At 37.2% G+C, this 20,693-nt stretch overlaps 1 protein-coding gene across 1 annotated transcript in view; it reads right to left on the reverse strand.

Annotated features, from left to right (window-relative positions):
* The window catches only part of LOC145670551 (uncharacterized), a 43,569-nt gene that overhangs the window by 10,058 nt on the left and 12,818 nt on the right, over nucleotides 1-20,693 (reverse strand). The window contains exons 2-3 of the mRNA XM_081739357.1: nucleotides 17,171-17,323; nucleotides 375-533 (exon numbers count right to left, since the gene is read on the reverse strand). Coding sequence (XP_081595483.1) covers nucleotides 375-533; nucleotides 17,171-17,323 — 312 coding nt within the window. The remainder of the gene's footprint in view (nucleotides 1-374; nucleotides 534-17,170; nucleotides 17,324-20,693) is intronic.

Raw genomic sequence — 20,693 nt, forward strand, 5'->3', positions numbered from 1 at the left:
TCATTAATTGCTCGATCAGTATTGATCATGCAGCACTTAATCGTATGACTAAAAGTACGTTAGCTCAAAATGCGATTTATTTCAAAAGTAATGGGTGATTACTAAATGAAAATAAAACTCAACAAATTACTTTTAGTTTAAGGTAAGTACCCGTTGAAAATAGTTCCTCGTAGTAAGACATTCAAGAGGGCTGCAAGTGTGTTGTTCCGTAGTATATATATACTCCCTCTTGGATGACTGAGCAACGTCGCCTACTTACCTGTTAGCATAATCAAATAATTTGTTACTGAAATAGACATTTAGTAAGCATACTTTATAATACATAGCACATACTTGTACAATATTTATTTAAGATACAATATCTGCATATTTACCTCTGCAATTGGACATTTCTTGATTGGATAAAATCCAAGGGATGTACTAACCAGCCGAAGTACGAGGTCATTGGGTTTATCTGTGATCGCCATCAATCCTTCGCATCCACCTTCTATTTCCAACTCAGCGTTAAGAGATCCATTAGATATCACTAAACCCTGAAAGTAAAAGTACAGGTAATGTGAAACTTAACTACTCTTAACAATATTTTTTCCATGCTGTGCTGACACATTAACTGGCAACTATATGGACTTTCAACTAAATTTAAACTAGATATCTTTTCTTGCTATTAAAAATACATGCTATTACATAACGAACTGCGTACACAGTTTTCAAACCCGACATGGAAACATTGAAATAAACATATACGAAATTGTGTAAAGGGTATTTGGAGTTTGTAAGTCACAATTGAGGATACATTTATTGTAATTCAAAAATGGCATTATTTTACCAAGTATAGAACATTTTATTGAATTTCCTGTCTATACCATAATTTCTTCACCATGTGGTTAGTAGTTTCGTATTTAAAAGAATGTTACACTAGTATTCACAGGCCTCTTTCAAACTAACAAATGATTCAAGACATTGTGCAGAGTGTGAAACAAATTATAATCCAATGGTGAAAGAACCGGGCTTTGCGGAGGACCTATCAATCAAGTTTTCTCAGTGTATGATGGGTCGAAAAATGTATACAGTTTGACGTGTGGCATACAACACCCTTCCTGATGATTAGTTTCGTTCACTTCTTTTGAATTGCTAGGTACACTTGCGCTAATTGTCAACAGTACAGATCCTATGTATCGTTATCTCCTGCAGCAGCTGCTCGTCAAGAGATACCCCTTCAATTCCAGCAATCGCAAAGCACAACCTTTGCGGGAGTCAGGGTGACTTTGTCACAACCTGTGAAACTATTTCCGCTTCGATCAGAATCTTTTTCGTACATTGTTGAGGTTAGTTATCCATTTTCATCTCTTGTGATCTACCACTTCAGAAAAGGATGGAGTTCGTTACATTTCAATAGAGATTAGCATGTGAATTCAATTTAGTAAATGTTTAGCCCCTCTTTGGCTAAACGGTTTGCATACGCGCCTTTAGCGTGGGAGACCCGGGTTTGATTCCCGGTGGGAGCTCATGTGGTTCGGATTCCAAGTTAATCAGTTGGTCCTCGCCTTATATAGCTTCGCTGCTGAACGGGACGTTAAACTCAAAATCAACTCAATTCAACTCAATTTTGTAAATGTTATTTAGTGTGCATATATGGTAAGCAAACGTCGAGTTCCTTTTTGTAGCTAGCTTTCTCCAAATAGCTTAACACTCTTTCGTGGCAGATATTAAGGTCATTGGTGACGTAATGACTTCTCACATTCCGGTCTTGCTCGAAGGTTGCCAGAATCTCATATACTTGCAATGTGATTGGTCGTCCACTTCTAGAAGCATCTCGGACATCAAAATTTCCAGAAGGAACGTGACTGAACCATCTTTTCGTTGATCCCTCGAAAACGTTCATTTTCATAAACATAGGCAATTTCCTCACGGGTTTGTACAGTGGTAGCTCTTTTATTGGAATAAAATTATAAAATGTAGTACCGTTTTGAGAAAGTTGACTCTTCATGAGGCAATACCTTATGTGTAATTATTAACATTTTACGTAACACATTTTTCACATCTTCTAGCCTCAAGTCATCTTCAAGCTGTGGAACGACGTAATTCCTGATCTTCACTTAGGAGGAAATGAGTTGCGTTCTTCTTGTCGATAAGAGCCGATTCAGTCTTAGTGATTCTGGACGTTTATGTATGAGAAGGGGAGTGGGAAGACACAATGAAACCAGGAACATAGTCTAAAATAATCACTTTGGTGATCAATTCTTTTTCTGTGGAGAAGCATAATTTTTCATGGACATATTGATCAGTCCCTTTTTTTTTAACGCGGTACACTCATAAGTCAACGTCATTGTGATACTATACTCCTTTCCTATTGCGTCTCTGCAGAGGTGCAGCCCGCCACAACTTCATGCACATGAATGATAATACGCAACCGCATCGAACAGCGGAGATGATAGAGTTCTTGAAGCGAAAGAATATTGCACCAATGTACTGGCTTTCCCATTTTCTTGACTTGAATTCCCATTGAGCCCGTGAGACATGTTATGGAGAAATGTCTTACATTAAGTTTAGGTGTATCAAATACCATTCAGCAGTTAACAGCGCTGATGCAGCAATAGTACTTAGGACCACAACTCAATACCTCCTCGCAAGAAGTATGGGAGAATGTTGCAGAGATTGTATTATTATTAGAAATGATCACTGATGATCACGTGATCACATTCCCTGATGATGAAATGATCACACTCACTTTTAAGTGGAATGTCCTCCTTCTGTAATGTAGGTATCCCATCACATATTTCATTTACTTCAGTGTACGTTATTGTTTCTGTACAGAAAATGTGATTTTCATCTTATCACGTTTTCCCATCTTGGTTTGCGTCATCGATATATGTCACGTAAAAGTGAGGCAGAAAGAGAAATTTACTTGGAAAATTATGTTCTGCACAGGTGTATATAGTATAATATGCATTCTCTATAAGGAAACATTCATTCTTATTTGTGAATTTTCTTCCTACTTCTAACGATTACGAAAGGAAATATTTCATAAATTGCTTTAACTAAAATACAACCGTTTTCTAGTTTGGATCCAAAAAATTAAAGTACTCGCTTTATATCTTCAAGAATTCTCGGGAAAAGGCTAGAGGAGGATAGATTTTTGCAGACAGGGATGAACAGTTTCTTCTAGTTAGTTTCTCTTTGTCAGGAAGTAGTCCCTGTCAATTCATACAGGGTTAGAATGCTAGGGAGAATGAGGACAACTGACCTAATGATTTTTGTTTCATCAGGGAGATTTCTTTAAACTCTACTCCGCAGAATCGCTTCCCAAGTGAAAAAAAAAATTTGTTTTGTAAAATTTGAAAACAGATTAGATAGCACTCCCGAAGGAATAAAATACTCAGAAGATATTGCTACTAACAGGTATGAATAAGAAGTTGTGGCACAATGAAGATTTTAGGAAAAGTAAACCTAAACAATAGCGCATTTTCATGATAAATACAAACAAGTTCAAATGTATTTAAGAAGTTTTATTAACATTATACACATTACAGAGGACATCCAAAGTGATTAACTTCAATGCTGTAAGGAATGGAGCGTTGCCAACTCGGTATGTATTGTTCAATTTTCCAAGGGAACTACAACAAGTTATTAGGTATGCAAGATAACTGGAACATGATGAACAAAAATACATGTCTAAATACAAGTGTTGAGAGCTTGAGAAACTTGATTACTGTAACTATGATCCACAGATTGCAAAGTACAAGGATGCAAATGATTCTTTATGGCGAAAGTTGCTCCAAATATGACTATTCTAACACGAAATACGAAAATAAGAACAGTGACTCAATATTGTCGGAATATAAAACATATTTATATCATAATCTTTCATCAAATACAAACTGTACAATATCGCAGCAAATTAAACGAAATAATTATCAAAGAAAAGGGCAAGAAAGGAGAGTAACCTAAGAAACATTGAAATGAAGATCTGTTACAAGTTCTTGCATTGTTTTGTAGTTGGTGTACCGAAGTCTTAAGTGACAGAGAGGAATTCGAATCTTACGGACCTGAATTTCTTTTCTAAACTTTCGTTTGGACGTTTTAAATGTGGTGACTCTTGTGTACAAGCTTACGAATACATGCAGAAATTTTTAACTCTGCCAATTACCGCTGTGGCATGTGACGGAACTAACAAGGAAACTTTTTCTGGTGTCACACGAAATGTAGAACGAGACAATGGTCAATCGATTTGCGTTAGTAAACACGAAAATTCATAGGCGAGAAAAATCCTCGATCAAAATCGTTCCGTACTTATGGGGGAAAGACTAAGGACACTGCCAATACAACACGTAGTGGTTAATAAGACGAAATATGTTACGAGTTGGATGGAAATATGCATAGAAGCGTAGTTAAACATATAATACAATGTGACATTACATTCGACAATACTCTGACTAGTGAGGGCAGTGGCGTAGCACATAACGACAGAGGAGGAGGGTGAGTAGCGTCGAGTATAGCCCAAGGGAAAAGTTCCATAGAAGGTATGAACACATACAAGCCGGACTTGAGGGAAGTGCCATAGTAATATATCATGAACATGGTCAAGTACATGTGTGGAGAGTAGAAAGGCAAGATTGCAACGGCCCCCACCATCCTGATCTGATCTTTCAATGTATAGTGATGTGTTGAAGTTTGCAGTGCATTCACACAGGAACATGTACTGTTGTTTTACTTTTATATCATCATCATCATAATCATAATTATCATTAACAAATGAAAATGAATACCTTCATGTATACAACAGTCTACACACATTGGACGTTACGAGCGAAGAGGTCCGGGCCCTACAGACAATCTCCATAGTTCTCTTTCTTCCACTTCTGCTTCAAGGTGCCGTCCACAGTTTATCTATATTTTGTGATTGATTACATGACTATGTATTATTACTGTACCATTTCCCTTATGTCTTGCTTTTCTGTTTCCTCAATTATATGACCATCTTTACTTGCCCTTACCCCCCTCCTCTGTCGTTATGTGCTAATCCTCTGCCCTCACTTGTCAGAGTATTGTCGAACATAATGTCACATTGTAGTACATGGTGTACTTCTACGCATGTTTTCATTGAACTCGCTCCATGTTTGGTCTCATTATCCACAATGTATTGTGTTGCCAGTGTCCCTACTCCCCGTTCCCATAAGTACGGAACGGTTGCGATCAAGGGATTTCCCCGCCTATGGATTTGCTTGTTCACTAACACAAATCGATTGACCATAGTATCCTTCTACATTTTGTGTGACACCAGAAAAAGTTTCGTTGTAACAACTGGAGTCGAAATAACTAATCATTTCAACAATGAAAGAAAATGCCAATTATTAAGTTCTGTTCACGCTTTGTGTAAACTCCCATGGAAACTCTTTATACTTTGGAAAATTTTTATATGGAAAATTATCGTTGCCGTATTTTAAAAGGCATTGGCAATACCGTGCTGAAAACAAGTTTGTGGAAAATTATAAGCAGCATGGTAAAATCAGTTTTGAGACGATAAACGATGGGGGTTAATAAGCAACGTGTTTTGTCAACGCTAAGCAAAATGTGTTATTTGGTCTGCGATTATCGGCATGCAGTTATACTGACTTCGTAATACTTCCGTCATGTAGGTATGAGCAGAATTTTGTGGTGACAGGTATGGAATTTGACACCAAGTTTTGGTAGTGATTTTAAATGAGAATTGCAAGTTTCATGCAGTATTGGAACTCATGTCAAGAAATAAGGAAACTACGTGTATAACTAAGTTGAGGTGCTACGTGTATAAAAACTGCAAATTGTGATAAGAACATCCAGTTGGTATAAATAATGTTTAAGGTTATACAATGAAATTTAGTCGGGGAGGCATCGTCTAAACGCAAAGAAATTCAAGATGGCGGCCATATTTCAAAATGGCTACGCGGATACAGTTTTTCTGTTATACGTCGCAGGAATTGAGTGTTTGGTATCGATTTATAGGTTTTTGAGGTCAAGGATTGCAATTTTTGTGTTAAAAACGTGTTAGTATATGCACTTTCCGTTAAGAAAACGTCCTGATCACAAGTGCAGTGTTTTATATGAATTTATAATAATAAACTCGTTGTAACAAAAGCAATACCCAACTAATCTCTGTTTATTTTTTATTTTTTTTTTAGATTTGAGTACGTGAAGGTGGCAATCGAAAATGGCAAAGCGATTCAGTGGAATTATCAAAAGTGATTCAGTGAAACTATCCAGACATGTATGGTGAGAGAAAGTTCATGGTGATGTTTGGTGCCTTTCACATCGAACAAGCTTTCTCAGAGTATTGAGTCAGTGGATGTCAGGAAGTGGATGAAGCGCTGCAATTTCCAGCGCTGATATTGCATCTTCTAACGCTGCAGAAAGCTATCTCAAAATAACCCCACGTAAAGAAAGCCAGAGGAATTCACCAAGTGACTGCAGCAGTACTATACCATTTGTGGGAAGATATTTACCAGCAGTCTGGTTGTGAGCTTGAATTTGATATGTGGAATGAAGCAAAACATTGTCATGTTCAAATATTGGCTGACTTGTCTTGATATGGAAATCCTATTGCTTCTCTTTGTTCGCTCAATTAGAGAAGGCAACTTCTTTTTGTACTGTGACTGCTTAAAAGACATGATTCCTTGGTTTTTTGCCCTGGATCATCATAACTATGCCCGTTGGCTACCGGTCCATCTGAAAGACCTTTTTGATGCAGAGTCTCAACTACCAGGCATACATCGCTCATTTTCTTCTGGACAGTTTATGATAAGAAAATCAAACAAAATCTTCTCAGCAATTAGCATAGACCAAGCACATAAACAAAATAACGCAGTAGTGAAAGGTGATGGTGGTGCCGTATGGCTGAAGCAGAATCCATTGGCACTAAGACGTTGGATGGTTGCCAGGCCAGAAATCTGTCAGTTAATACAGGAATTTGAGAGTGGCATTCAGCTAAAATCTAAAGTAAACAATCGACGCAATCATGAGCAGTACCAGTCATATCAAGTCAAATATGTCGCGAAGGTTCAAGCATTTTACAACAAATTGACAGTTTGGAAATCCATTTTTAGGAGGTGAAGATCTTATTGTCATCGACAACAGGATTATCGTAGACAAGCAAGTTAATGCATCAATTTATTCGGCACAGTCGACTGGTATTAAGCTATTCCACAGTTTCATCGAGGAAGTATTAGTAAAACCGTCTACAACAATATTTCAACCTTTGAAGAAGAACAAAATATCCCTGTTTAACACTCCTGCGAAGGACGCTAGCAAACACAATAATATACTTAAGACTTTAAAAACAGATGTTAAGCTGTTTTCTAGACTCTTTATAGTTACACAGAATCGTCAGTTGGATATGGAGAGTTTTTTAAAGCACGAGAACCAACTCTTACCACCTGCATTTTCAAATAATGGTGAATTTAGATTAGGCAATAAATCTCACTTAGTACACATTCTATACTGTAGACAAGAATGATAATGCCTTTCCTGGAACCTGTGATGCTACAGTTTATGATGGTGCAGTTCTTATTAACATTTTAAAGCCATATTCCTCAAGAACATTTGGTGACTACTATATGAACACATTTCATCCTCACATTGGTAACGACATTGAAAATTTTGCTTGTCAAAGAATAGATTTGATTAGGGATAGATATATTACACCAAGTATTAAAGGTGCAGCTAGACAGAAGAGAGGAGCTGGAACCAGGAGACAAGTGCTTTCACACGTGATTTTACCTAAACATTGGCAAGATTTCTTGCGTAATTCTAGCAACAAAGAAGAGCTATTTACTCTTCTTGGAGCATTAGCTGTAAATAATATTACAAATATTCAGGTTCAAACTACTGCAGGAGAAGAAATTAAAGGCAATATTACTGCACGAAGTTCTCTAATTGTTGCCCATTGCCCTGGCCATGAAGAAGCGGACACAAGAATAATAGTTCATCTCCAAGACAATGTAGAAAACGGCTTCAAAAATATTGTTATGCGCACTGTAGATACCGATGTCGTAGTCTTAGCAATGCTTACTTCTTTGCCTTGTTAACAAAGGCCTGGATAAACTTTGTATTGCATTTGGAACAGGAAAGAATTATAGATTTATTCCAGTTCATGCTATAGCTGAAGCAGTGGGAAGCGAAAAGTTCATATAGTTTTACCAGGATTCCATGCTTTTACGGGTTGTGACTGTATTCCAAATTTTACAGAGAAAACAAAAAAAATCAACTTGGAAGACATTGATGCTGTTGAAAGAAGTCACTATTGCATGTTCTTTCATCTCACAACCTCAAACTTCCATTCCAACGGCAATTTTTGACATTCTTGAAAGATACGTGGTAGGAAAATTTTTGTCCACGAGCTTCCACGTCGAAAATGGCCATAACAAGGAGATGCGTTGCCGCCATTATTATTTAACTTTGTGCTGGAATACGCCATAAGGAAAATCAAAGATAGCAACCAGGGCCTAGAGTTGAACGGCATTCACCAGGTTATGGCATATGCTGATGATGTAAATTTAATAGGGGAGGATAGGAGAACAGTAGAAATAAATGCAGAGATCTTATTAAACGCTTGCAGGGACATGGGTTTAGAAGTAAATGCAGAGAAAACTAAATACGTGGAAGTGCGTCGGGACCATAATACGGCAAATTGTGGAGGCGTTAAAATATTTAATAACGCTTTTGATAAAGTGGATACTTTCAAATATTTAGGATCAATATTAACAGACGAAAATCATATTCACGAAGAAATTAAATGTCGACTAAAAGCAGGGAATTCATGTTACTACTCGGTTCAAAATCTCTTGTCGTCGCGAATTCTGTCGAGGAATTTGAAGCTTAAAATATATAAAACGATAATCATGCCTGTTGTTCTGTATGGCTGCGAAACATGGTCGCTTACTCTGAGGGAAGAACATAGACTGAAAGTATTTGAGAACAGGATCCTGAGAAGAATATTCGGACCCAAGAAGAACGAGAATGGGGGATGGCGGAAGCTTCATAACGAGGAACTACATAGTTTATACGGTTTACCCAACATTGTTAGAGTCGTCAAGTCTAGGAGGCTTAGGTGGGCAGGTCATGTAGCTAGAATGGAAGAAAGTAGAAACGCTTTCAAAGTCTTGACTGGTAGACCCATAGGAAAACGACCATTAGGAAGACCTAGGCGCAGATGGGAGGATAATATTAAGATGGATCTCGCAGAAATAGGAATACAAAGTAGAAACTGGATACAATTAGCCAAAGATAGAAGTCAGTGGAGAGCTTTTGTGAACGCGGCACTGAACCTCCGGGTTCCATAGACCATAGAGTTAGTTAGTTAGTTAGTTAGTTACGTGGTATTACTATACTGCTCAACCAGTAACAGAAGAAGTGGCAATAATGCACGGTAGGGGTTGTTCATGACCAAAAATCGTCCCCTTGAAAGTCTGCCACCGACAAAGAACGCATTACAATAAATTTTACGTATTGCTTTCCAAGCTGGACACGTTTGGGGACAAGCAAATAAACGCACAATATGTGTACCTTCTGCAGCCGACTGGGGATGGTGGTTGGATGATGCATCATGGCACGTGAAATGGTCGGATTTGTCAGAAAATTCAGACTCATGTAGAGAACTAATAAAATGTACGTGCAAAAACTGTAGAAACAAGTGGATGCAGACATATTGGACTGTCTTGTACACTATTATGCAACTGTAAGAATGAGTGGGAACAATGAATGAATATAAGAATCAATGGCCGCGGTGCTTGTCGATGTGTTTGGTTATGGTCTAGAAGCATTGTTCAACTTCAAAAATATTCAGTTTAAACGAAACATTATATCATATATTTTTAGATAAAAAATAGTGTATAATAATTTCGCCTATGTTTCAATTTAGAAAGTATATGGACCAAAAAATACCTATAGTAATTCCTAACTTGTTTTTAACATAAAAATTGCAATCCTTGACCTCAAAAACCTATAAATCGATACCAAACACTCAATTCCTACGACGTATAACAGAAAAAATGTAACCGCGTAGCCATTTTGAAATATGGTCGCCATCTTGGATTTCTTTGATTTTAGAAGATGCCTCCCCGACTTAATTTCATTGTATAACCTTAAACATTATTTATACCAACGGGGATGTTCTTATCACAATTTGCAGTTTTTCGTTAATTTCTGCGATGTAGCGCCTCAACTAATACTAACGACGATTTTGAAGAAACAAATCCAATGTTCAAGTTTTGGGGCCTATTAATTGACCAAGGAGCTTAAATACAGTAATTATTCGTAGAGGTTTTGAGCTTATGATGTGTGTGTGTGTGTGTGTGTGTGTGTGTGTGTGTGAAAGTGTGTGTGTGTATGTGTGTATTACTATACACACATATATGCCATAAATTTCTGCTGTGTGTAGATAGAAAGTTTATTCTTCGAATAAATCGATATCAATCAAATTTTTACTTATTTATCCTCATACAGACTCAGTATGCTTCATAATACCAAAGTATGTAGATACAAGCGATTTAATTAGTAGTAATTCAGCAATAAGATCATTCCAAATAGTTTTGGTACTATGGTAATATAAATGAAGATTCATGATAGGCGTGATGAGGAGATGACAATAAAGTTGTATAAGTTAGAAATAATGATAGTGATAGAATATCATAATAATAGTGAGTAGAAGTAGCAACAAGCAGCTACAATTTTATAAACCTCTACAAACGAGGGGCGACAAATACACACACACACACATACAAACGGATTATAGCTGTATTACTAAAAATATTTAACACACTGCATATTGTTTTTACAAGGAGAAACTACCATAGCTCCCCTAAGGGCTGCCGCTCACTGGCAACATTTTGTCGGGCAAGTATCTTGTTGCTATGGATAAATGAATTGAGTCTTATGAGAGTCCACTCACTGAGATGATGGCGACAGAAAAGTTGCCGAGGTGTCGCCATGCAGAGCGACGACAGGGCAACAGCTCGGCGACGGAATAGTTGCGCAACATCTAAAAATACATTGAGTCTTATGGTAGTCCGTTCACTGCGGCGATGGCGATACAAAAGTTGCCGAGGTACCTCCGAGGTCCCTTTCCCTGCCCTCATTGTTAATCTTTTCAAATTATCTGGTTCCGCATTTCAGATGGATGTCCCATTGTCGAAAAAGTGATTCGCAAAATACTGATGTCCTGCTTTGAACTTCAACACACCCGGAAACCTGTGCACACTTATTCCGAGTGTGAATTGACAAAGAACTATCTCTCATGACCATGTAAAAGGTGCCAACACTAGGATACATGTCTAATAGACCTCTTGTACTAATTTGAGCAATCTCAATCCACCCAATTTTGAGATTATTTTTCCCCAGACCCCATGTACGGACATTTTAAGAAAAATAGTTCTATTCACTATATACCATGTAAACGTTTCCCTTCAGCAATCTCTCATTGTATATAAGATGTACCCAGTATTTCTTTTTTCTTCTGTTTTTCCTTCTTAAACTCAGTATTAGTGCCCAAACAATAGCACATTCTTTAAAGTCCATAGTGCTGTGTCTAATCCCGCCAAATTGTGATATTAAATACCCGGCAAATTTTGTGTTGCCGTCGTCAGTGAGTGAGGGTGTTTTAAAAAAAATGTTTTGTCGCCGTGAAGTTGCTCACTGTAGGAGAGAGTGACAAGATAGTTGCCCAACTGTTTTGTCGCCAGTGAGCGGTACACCTAAGTAATACAGTGAACTGGATTCTCCCGTTCCAGCCATTCGCGAGATAAGCGACAAAGAGTGAACACGTGTGTCAGCGCGTTGGCGGAAAATGACAATTAGAACAAAGGATCAACATCAAGCAATTTTTGGCTCTAAAAAACATTTCAGTGTTAGAACATCGGCCGTACTCGCCTGATTTGGCACAATGTGATTCTATTTTGTTCTCGAAAATCAAGTCTCAAGTGAAAGAAACACATTTTACCTCCGTTTTTGAGAATAGAAAAATAACGGAAAATGTACTAAAAACCCTTACAGAACATGACTTCCAGGGCTGTTACATACAATGGCAGCAGCGAATGAAAAAGCCTGTTGAAGCAGAGGGGGGCTACTTTGAAGGTGACAACAGCCACAGGAATCAATAATGTAAGTACTCTGAGTTATTACTTCAGTCCATTTATTTTGTTATTGTTGTTGTTGCATTTCTTATAAGTTTACAGTATTCAAGCCTGCTTACATTATCTTCGTTTCAACATGGCTTTCCTACTTTTACTGATTACTGGCCAAGACCCATTACAAGAAGAGAAAAAGAAACAATTAAACTTTTCGAAAATATGTTTCTCCCATTAAGCAAAGAGAGAGAGAAAGAAATATACTTATAACAAACATTTTCTTCCAATTATGGAAGAAGAATAAGGGAGATGCCTAAACTTATAGGAAAATTGCTTCTCCCATTTAAAAAATGAAAAAAAAAGAGATAATTATACTTATCGGAAACATGAGCCTATTACACTGTTTAACAAATTTTGATCGAAAGTATGTAAATTCTTTGAAATTGCGATTTTTACATTCATTTAAGCATAATATGAAAGGAAATGATAATAGAAGAATTTTCTTAGCTCAGGTTGTGAAAAAAACGCCCTTGTACAACAGTAGCTGTATATATACAAATGTATTAATATTTATAGAACATTTAAGCAAAATCCTTGTAAAAACCTACATTTCACTTTTTTTTATCTATTTCACTGTGGTGTGATAAGCTGGGGAGTTTAGAAGTACCCTAACCTATGGCTTTCTATACCCTTGTACTTCCTTTTTCAAAATTGCGCAAATACCAGTTTCACAGCGATACAGAAAATAAAGTAACCGTGGTCAAGTTAAAAATTAACAATTCCGTAATAAAAATCAGTATTAACATCAAAACATGAAAAATATGTACAAATACCTTTTTGTACAAGAACTACACTGCAATGTAGACAAAAGTTTCAAGTGATCCCATGTACAGGATTATGTTTATTTTATTTTGAGCGTCTTCGCTTGGCTTGCCTTTTGTTGGTTACATCTGGAGCATCCCTTGCAATAGTCCAACAGTAGTCAGCCAATATGTTAGAACTCCACTTTCCCTCATATCTCTTCTCCATGGCTGCAATATATTGATGGAAACGCTCACCATGTTCGTCACTTACTACTCCACAATCTTCGGGAAAGAAGTCTAGGTGCTAATGAAGAAAGTGGAGTTTCAGAGACATATTGCAACCAAGATTTTCATAGCACAATAACAACTTTGCTACCAGTTGTTTGTAATTTGTTGCTCGGTGTCTTGCCAAGAACTGTGAACAACCACTCTTCAAGCTTTCCCACGCAGCTTTCTCCTCAAATTGGAGAATTTCATCGAACTTGTGATCTTTGAATAGTTGCCTAATCTGTGGCCCTATGAAAACACAGTCTTTAACTTTGGCATCACTTAATCGAGAGAATTGTACTCTTAGGTACTTATAGGCCTCATCCTCTTGGTTCATGCTCTTAACAAAACTTTTCATAAGACCTAATTTAATATGTAGAGGGGGAAGCAAAATTCGGTTACGATCTACCAGTGGTTCATGCTGCACATTTTTCACTCCCGGCTGAAGAGTTTCTCTGGTACTCCAATCACTTTTGCGGTAATGAGATCCACGATCTCTACTGTCCCATTCACATATAAAGCAACAATACTTTGTATACCCCAACTGCATACCTAGCAACAGTGCTATTACTTTAAGGTCACCACAAATGAGCCACTGAAAATCGTAATATTTAATGGCTTGAAGTAAACGTTTCAAGTTTTCATAAGATTCCTTCATATGAACTGCGTAACCTACAGGAATTGAAGGAAGTTCATTTCCAATATGTAAAAGCACTGCCTTTAAACTCACCTTCGACGAATCTATAAAGAGCCTCCACTCCGTAGGTTCGTAATTAATTTTAAGTGCCCTCATGAGACCATTTACATCTGTACATGCCACAAGTGTGTCTTCCATAGTAAAAAATGAAGTGAACATCTTCTCCCTATTCCGATACACTGAAATATTTACTTTTTCCTGCAATAAATTCCATTGCTTTAAGCGTGACGCTAAAATTTCAGCTTTGCTTTTCGAGAGGTCCAAGTCTCTGATTAGAACACTTAGTTCCTCTTGAGTAAGTCTATGTGGTTCACATGGAGGTTCTTCTACAACAAACGTAGGGTCCTTCAAAGTACTTGATTCAGGAGCTTCAACTTCTTGATCATCAGCGGAAAAAATATCGTATTCTTTAGGTGGTCAGAAACAGGTAGTCCTTCTCCATGTGGAACAGGGCGCATTGCAGAAGGAATGTTAGGATAGATCAAGGCCCGCTTCTTCTTTGTGGAAATTCCCTTCTTGACGGAAGGAACTATACAAAAATAACAGTCTCTGATGTGGTCGCTTGGCTCCCTCCAAATCATGGGCACTGCAAAAGGCATTGAGCGCCCCTTCCCATTAATCCAATTTCTTCGATTGCTGGCACAAGTGTTACACACAATGTGGGGTGCCAACGATTTATCTTGGTCTCCAATTTTACAACCAAAGTAATATTGATATGCTTTTCTTATTAGTGGTGTTATAGTCTGCTTTTGTGAGGAAAATGTCACTTCCTCACACACGTAGCAGAAGCCATCCGCACTGTTTACACAATTTCGCGGCATTTTTGTTAATGGAAATCCTCAAAATGTCACTTGAAATAGTTCCGACAACCATTTGAAAATATACATTCGAAATACCAGTATTTTTGCGTACTTGTAGTTGTATTTTTATGTCCTGCACTACACAAACGTCACACCCGAAACGCTGAAAACTGCACTAAACCTATCTTTTCTAACAATAGCAGAACACTACTGAGATAAGGAACACAATGAAACCAAGCGTCCATATAGTTTATCCAGAGTTGCCGGATCAGTGTAACATTTTACCTCAAACGAAGCGAATATATTTATTTTTAAAGCGTTATTATTAGACATGCCAGTAAAACAAAAAGTAGAGCCAATATTCGAAAATAACTTTCAAATTCGTGATCAGCATCACAAAATCAATAAGAATTAGCTGATTTTGTTCAATTTACATTTTCGTTGTTGAACAGTGTTATTAAATAAAGAGAAATGGCAATAAGTAAACGTATCGCAAAGCCAATTCCCCCATTAAAGAAAGATGATTTAAAATAAAATACGTTTATCGGAGACACGCGAGAGGTAGTGAAAGTGAAATAATTCAGCTGTTGGTACAGTCTCTTACATTATCCCTTTTAAATTTCGGCACTTTCAAGATAAATTATAGACTTTCAGTCAAGCGGCTACAGCATCATCCATATTTATCGAAGTTGGTGGTTCATACCTCGATTTTTTCACAAAAAAGCATCCTTTCAGACAAGCACCCCTTCGCATTTACGTATCATGTCCTTGAAGCGGGAAATGTTGAGAGAAATCGGGATTTTTTTCTGATTTTTTTTTTTCAAATTTTAAGCCCCTATGGACCCCCGTGTTAACACAGAGACCTGAAAATCAACTTACAAATATCAATAGGTGCACTAAATGTGTGTACAAAATTTCAAGCTTCTATCGTGAACACTAAGGGCGGAGAAAATATTTACCAATGATACCCACAACGCCCCAGATTAGTACACAAGACCATGATCACATGTAAAAATTTTCTGAAACATCCCAATTTAGCCTAGGGTCATGTTTTGTGCGTTACTCTCTCCAAAATCAGCCTTTCTAAACGGCAGCATTCGCATGCCTGCATCATGTACCTGAGGCGGCAAAGATCGCAAAAAAAAAATGTCAAAATATTTCTTTTCTTTATCTTTTTGATCCCCTGGAACCGCTGTGTTAACGCAGAGAAGTGAAAATCATTTGGTAAATACTACCCCGTAGACTAAATGTTTGTGCAAAATTTCAATCTCCTAAGTGCAAAAGTAATTCCACCAAAAATACAATAAAAATAGGCCTAACAAAATATTCCTTAAATAGTTATGACGTCATCACCCCCTATATCTCGACACAGAAATTTGTGAAACCATACGTTACGTGTTGTACAGTGCCTCTAGACTTGGAGAAGACAAACACAAACAAAATATTAAAAAAAATCTATTGGTTCTTTTCTAACCAAATAGTCTAGACACTATTTTAGTACCTAAATATTGATAATAGAACTCCAAAGGGACTGAAGGAGAGCGGAAGAAAGTAAAAGTTATTCCCAGAGTTTAGAGTATGATTGAACTAACTAAATCTGACTCATGGCCTATGGAACTCGGAGGTTTAATGCCGCGTTCATAAAACCTCTCCACTGACTCTCCTATTTCTGGGAGATCCATCTTAATATTGTCCTCCCATTTGCACCTAGGTCTTGCCAATGGTCGATTTTCGATTGTATTTCCAGGTAAAACTGTGAAAGCGTTCATAGTTCCTTTCATTCTGGCTACATGACCTGCCCACCTAAACCTCCTAGACTTCATGACCTTAACATTGTTTGGTAAACCGTATAAATTATGTAGTTCGTCGTTATCAAGTTTCGAACATTCACCATTCCCGTCCCTCTTCGGTACGAATATTCGTCTCAGGATCTTGTTCTCAAATACTTTCAGCCTATGTTCTTTCCTCAGAGTAAATTTAAGCGACGGTGTTTTGCAACCATACAGAACAACATTCATATTTATCGTTTTATATGTTTTAAGCTTCAAATTTCTCGACAGATTTCGAGACAAGAGATTTTGAACTGAATAATAACACGAATTCCCTGCTTCTAGTGGATATTTAATTTCTTCGTGAATATGGGTTTGTTATTTTAATATTGATCCTAGATATTTGAAAGTATACACTTTATCAAAAGTATTGTTGGCATTTTAAAACATCCATAATTTGCAGTATTATGCTCTCCATGAACTTCCATGTATTTAGTTTACTTCTAAACCCATTTTCCTTCAAGCATTTAGTAAGACTACAGCATTTCTTTCTGTTGTTCCTCTATCATTCTCTATTAAATCTACATGCTATGATTGAATGAGGAACAAATTGTTAAACAGATTAGAACAACATTTTCACATAGTGAAAAGACGAAGTAAATTAATTAAATTAATTGATACCTATTTGAGACATGACATGGATAAAAAGGGAAATAGTTTATGCCATGCTTTTGCTTACCCAGAATTTTGACATCGGAGCATGCACTTCAATGGCGCCTTCTGTCTTGAAAATACATCTGTCAAGCACAATTTTTAAGTCACCGAGTGAAACCAATGCGTCTCCTTCAATGCAACTTTTAATGTAATAAATCTCAATCTCGTACAGACCACACTAAAAAGAGAACAAAATACTTATTGATGTAAGAAGGTCATAAAGGTTCTTAAATTGAAAGAACAATAAAAAAATAATGATGATCAACTAATCACACATTCTATAATAAAGTACAGAATAATATATTATGACAACTAATAATCTTCATCTACTATTCTTTTGCTTTTCTCCATTACATATTTTGGACCAGAGATGGCCATTTTACACTGGGCTCGCTAGGGCTCGCGCTCACCTGTCTCAACTGGGATCGCTCTCAGTCGCGCTCGCTCTTACTTCTCTTAACTGAGCTCGCACTCACTCGGGCTCGCGCTCGCCAGTCTCAACTGGACTCGCGATCACTTCTCCCAACTGGGCTCGCGCTCACTGGAGCTCGCACTCACTTCTCTCGATTGAGTTCGCGCTCACTCGGGCTCGCGCTCACTTATTTCATTGGGGCTCTGGCTCACTCGGGCTCGCGCTCAATCATTGAGCCCGAGCCCGGTTGAGCGTAATTGCCGATCTGACGAGCGTCGGGCTCGTGAGTTTGGACACCTATGTCCTGGACAAGACAAATCAAATTAATATAATTTATATTCTTATAGCGTTTACTTTAATTTAGGTGACATTCCGAGAAATTGTTCTATTAAAGAAAAAAAATGATCGATTATAAAGCCGAATTGGACTACATTGTTTCTTCCTGGGCTGTAAATATCAATATTTGTACATGTTTGTCATCTGTGAATATCCGCTCATCCGTGAATATCCGCAATTGTATTTTTGCTGTGATGTCTCAGGGAAATAACCCCTAATTTATGTATGACGACAAACAGACATATACACCTATCATTATATCATTATATATATAATGTGACATATACACATAGTCACATTATATAAGGTAATTACGGTAAGGTAAGAAATAACACCTCCCTACGAAAACGTTAACCCGTGCCGAAGTCACGACAAAGTCATGAAATGACGTTTCCACATTATAGTGTAATTTACAATGTCCAACCATGATAACGGAGAAGCCAAACGAGACAGAGAAACGAAACTATGCACGAAGCAACTAGAGAAGGGTGGACATCTGCCCGTGTATTGCGGAACTTTAAGGGATGAACATTGCAGCCAGCCCAAGACAAAATTATGTTTTTGTAAATCAAATGACATAAATTGGATATCAAGAATGGAAGCAACAATTAAAATATAGACAAAATAAATGGTAAACGCTGATCAGTATGGTGGTATTTAAATAAGTGGAAAAAAATTGTTTTACCAATATTCTTCGGGGCACCCTGCCATTTTGGTCTATCATATAAAGAAGAGTTACTGTATTTTTTAAAAATTTTTAAACTAATTTTTAGGGGTCGCTGCCACCAAGTAAAGTTTCCATTAAAAAACTAATAATGAATTGATAATAAAATTAGAAGAGAAGTTATATTTAATAAACGTAAAATTGCTGGTATATAATAAGAATTAACAAAGAAAGCTGCTCATAAAAGGCACTGTCAGTTTTTACTTCATCTTAAGAACTCCTGTTTCTTCTTGTTTGGAAGGTTGGAAGTGATCTCTAAATAAGCATGTCTTTAGCGAGTAAATTGCCTTTGTCATCCATCGGGCTCGATGCACTACCCTGGAGCTCTAAAATGTATACATCTTTGTGGAACTTCTCCAAGGAATATGATTGTGAACTCTAAAATTCTTTTGGGGCCGCGGTGTCTCAGTGGTAGAGCGTTCACCTCTGGTGCTAGGGGTCTCGGGTTCGAACCCTGCTCCCACCAAGTGAACTTTGTGGTGGACAAACACCGTGTGCATGGGTTTTCTCGGGGTTCTCCCGTTTCCTCCCACTTTCTTCATTCCACCATTTCATTCATTACTCATCATCACCGTGTCCTTTAGCCTAACCGGCATAACTGTGGGACGTAAAACTCAAAAATTTCATTTCATTTCATTTTCTAAAATTCTTTGTAATCTTCTCGTGGTTGAAACTTTTTTTTATTTAGCAAACTCAATGATATTCCATGCACTGTTGATAACATTTTTATGAAGTAAACCGCCAGATGTGGCGGGTTTGGAATTACTGCGGTCAATCGAGTTCCACAAACCCTTAAATCGCTTAAATATCAAGATATCATGCCCTATAGAAGCTCCAATTGACTTACTAACAACTTCCCCGAAGCATAATTTCGAACTAAATAAATAAATAAATAAATTTACTGAAGAGGATATGATGTCGGCAAGCTAAATAAAGCATTTTTCCATCTTTTGCTCTAGAAGTACACATACTCCACAATGTAATGCAGTATTTTTCTGATGTATCAAAACACATACATTTCACTCGGTCTGTAACTCTCCAGGATTCCAGTGTTTCATTTACAGTACAAGCTATTCCTCCCCTTGTTCTTGATTGAAGTTTTGGGACAACTATTAACTGCTCAATGCCGTTTCACTACCTATATGAACAATAATTGCTAATTTATCAACCGTTTCACTACTTGAAATATCTTTTAAGTGTACTCCACCCAGTGAAAGGTTAAACGCATACTAGCTGAAAATTCATTCCTAAAGCCTTGGGCTCTCTTTTCACTCTTTTTGATTCTAAGATGGTGAATAGAAGTTTTGTTTACATTATACTCGGAAGGGTCGTATTCCACACTTTTTAGTCTAGTAGTCGAAACAACAGATGTTTTTTTGTCACTTAACTTTGCTGCAACTACGTTACTGTCTAAAATGTTCCTTCTACCTCTTTCCTTTGAGGTGGACTCCAAGATGAAACCACTTCCTCATGTATTGAACTACTTTCACTTGAACTGTTTTGTTCACAGGAGGAATTGATGTTTGTTCAAAAGATAAGCTTTTATTTTCTCATTAACGCTCTGTCATTTTTTTCAAACGTGGTTTTCTCTCTCTTGAATTTGCTTGTTTCTTTACAAATGTCCTATCAACATTTCCCATTTTATCGGCTCGTCCTTTTTGTCTCTGAGCAATCAGAAAATTTTTGTATTTTTCTTTTTCATCATATTGAGAGCATTAGATTTTCAATTTTATTAACCACATGATTCTTTAATGTTGTAGGAATATTAGCCTTTCTCCCAATCTGAATCGCGTCCCTAGCAGAACAGTGAGCTAAGTCCCTTATATTAACTTTAATCCCGTTTTGTAATGGAAGAAAACACTTAGAACTTATATTTTAGATGATAACTTTGTATCGTTCACTGATGTGGAGATTTGACCAACAAGCCAAATATTTATAGATGTTCTCGTTGGAATCGTCTTCTTAATACTATTTGCCATTCATAAATGTCTCAAAGTCCAAACACTAAACAGCATGATATAATTCCAAACTCACTTACTTAACAAAACTGGCAATGCACTTTTGACCTAAAGCATT

This window comes from Thermobia domestica, chromosome 14 (assembly GCF_964235325.1).
Source record: "Thermobia domestica chromosome 14, izTheDome1.hap1.1, whole genome shotgun sequence".
Classification (NCBI taxonomy): domain Eukaryota; kingdom Metazoa; phylum Arthropoda; class Insecta; order Zygentoma; family Lepismatidae; genus Thermobia; species Thermobia domestica.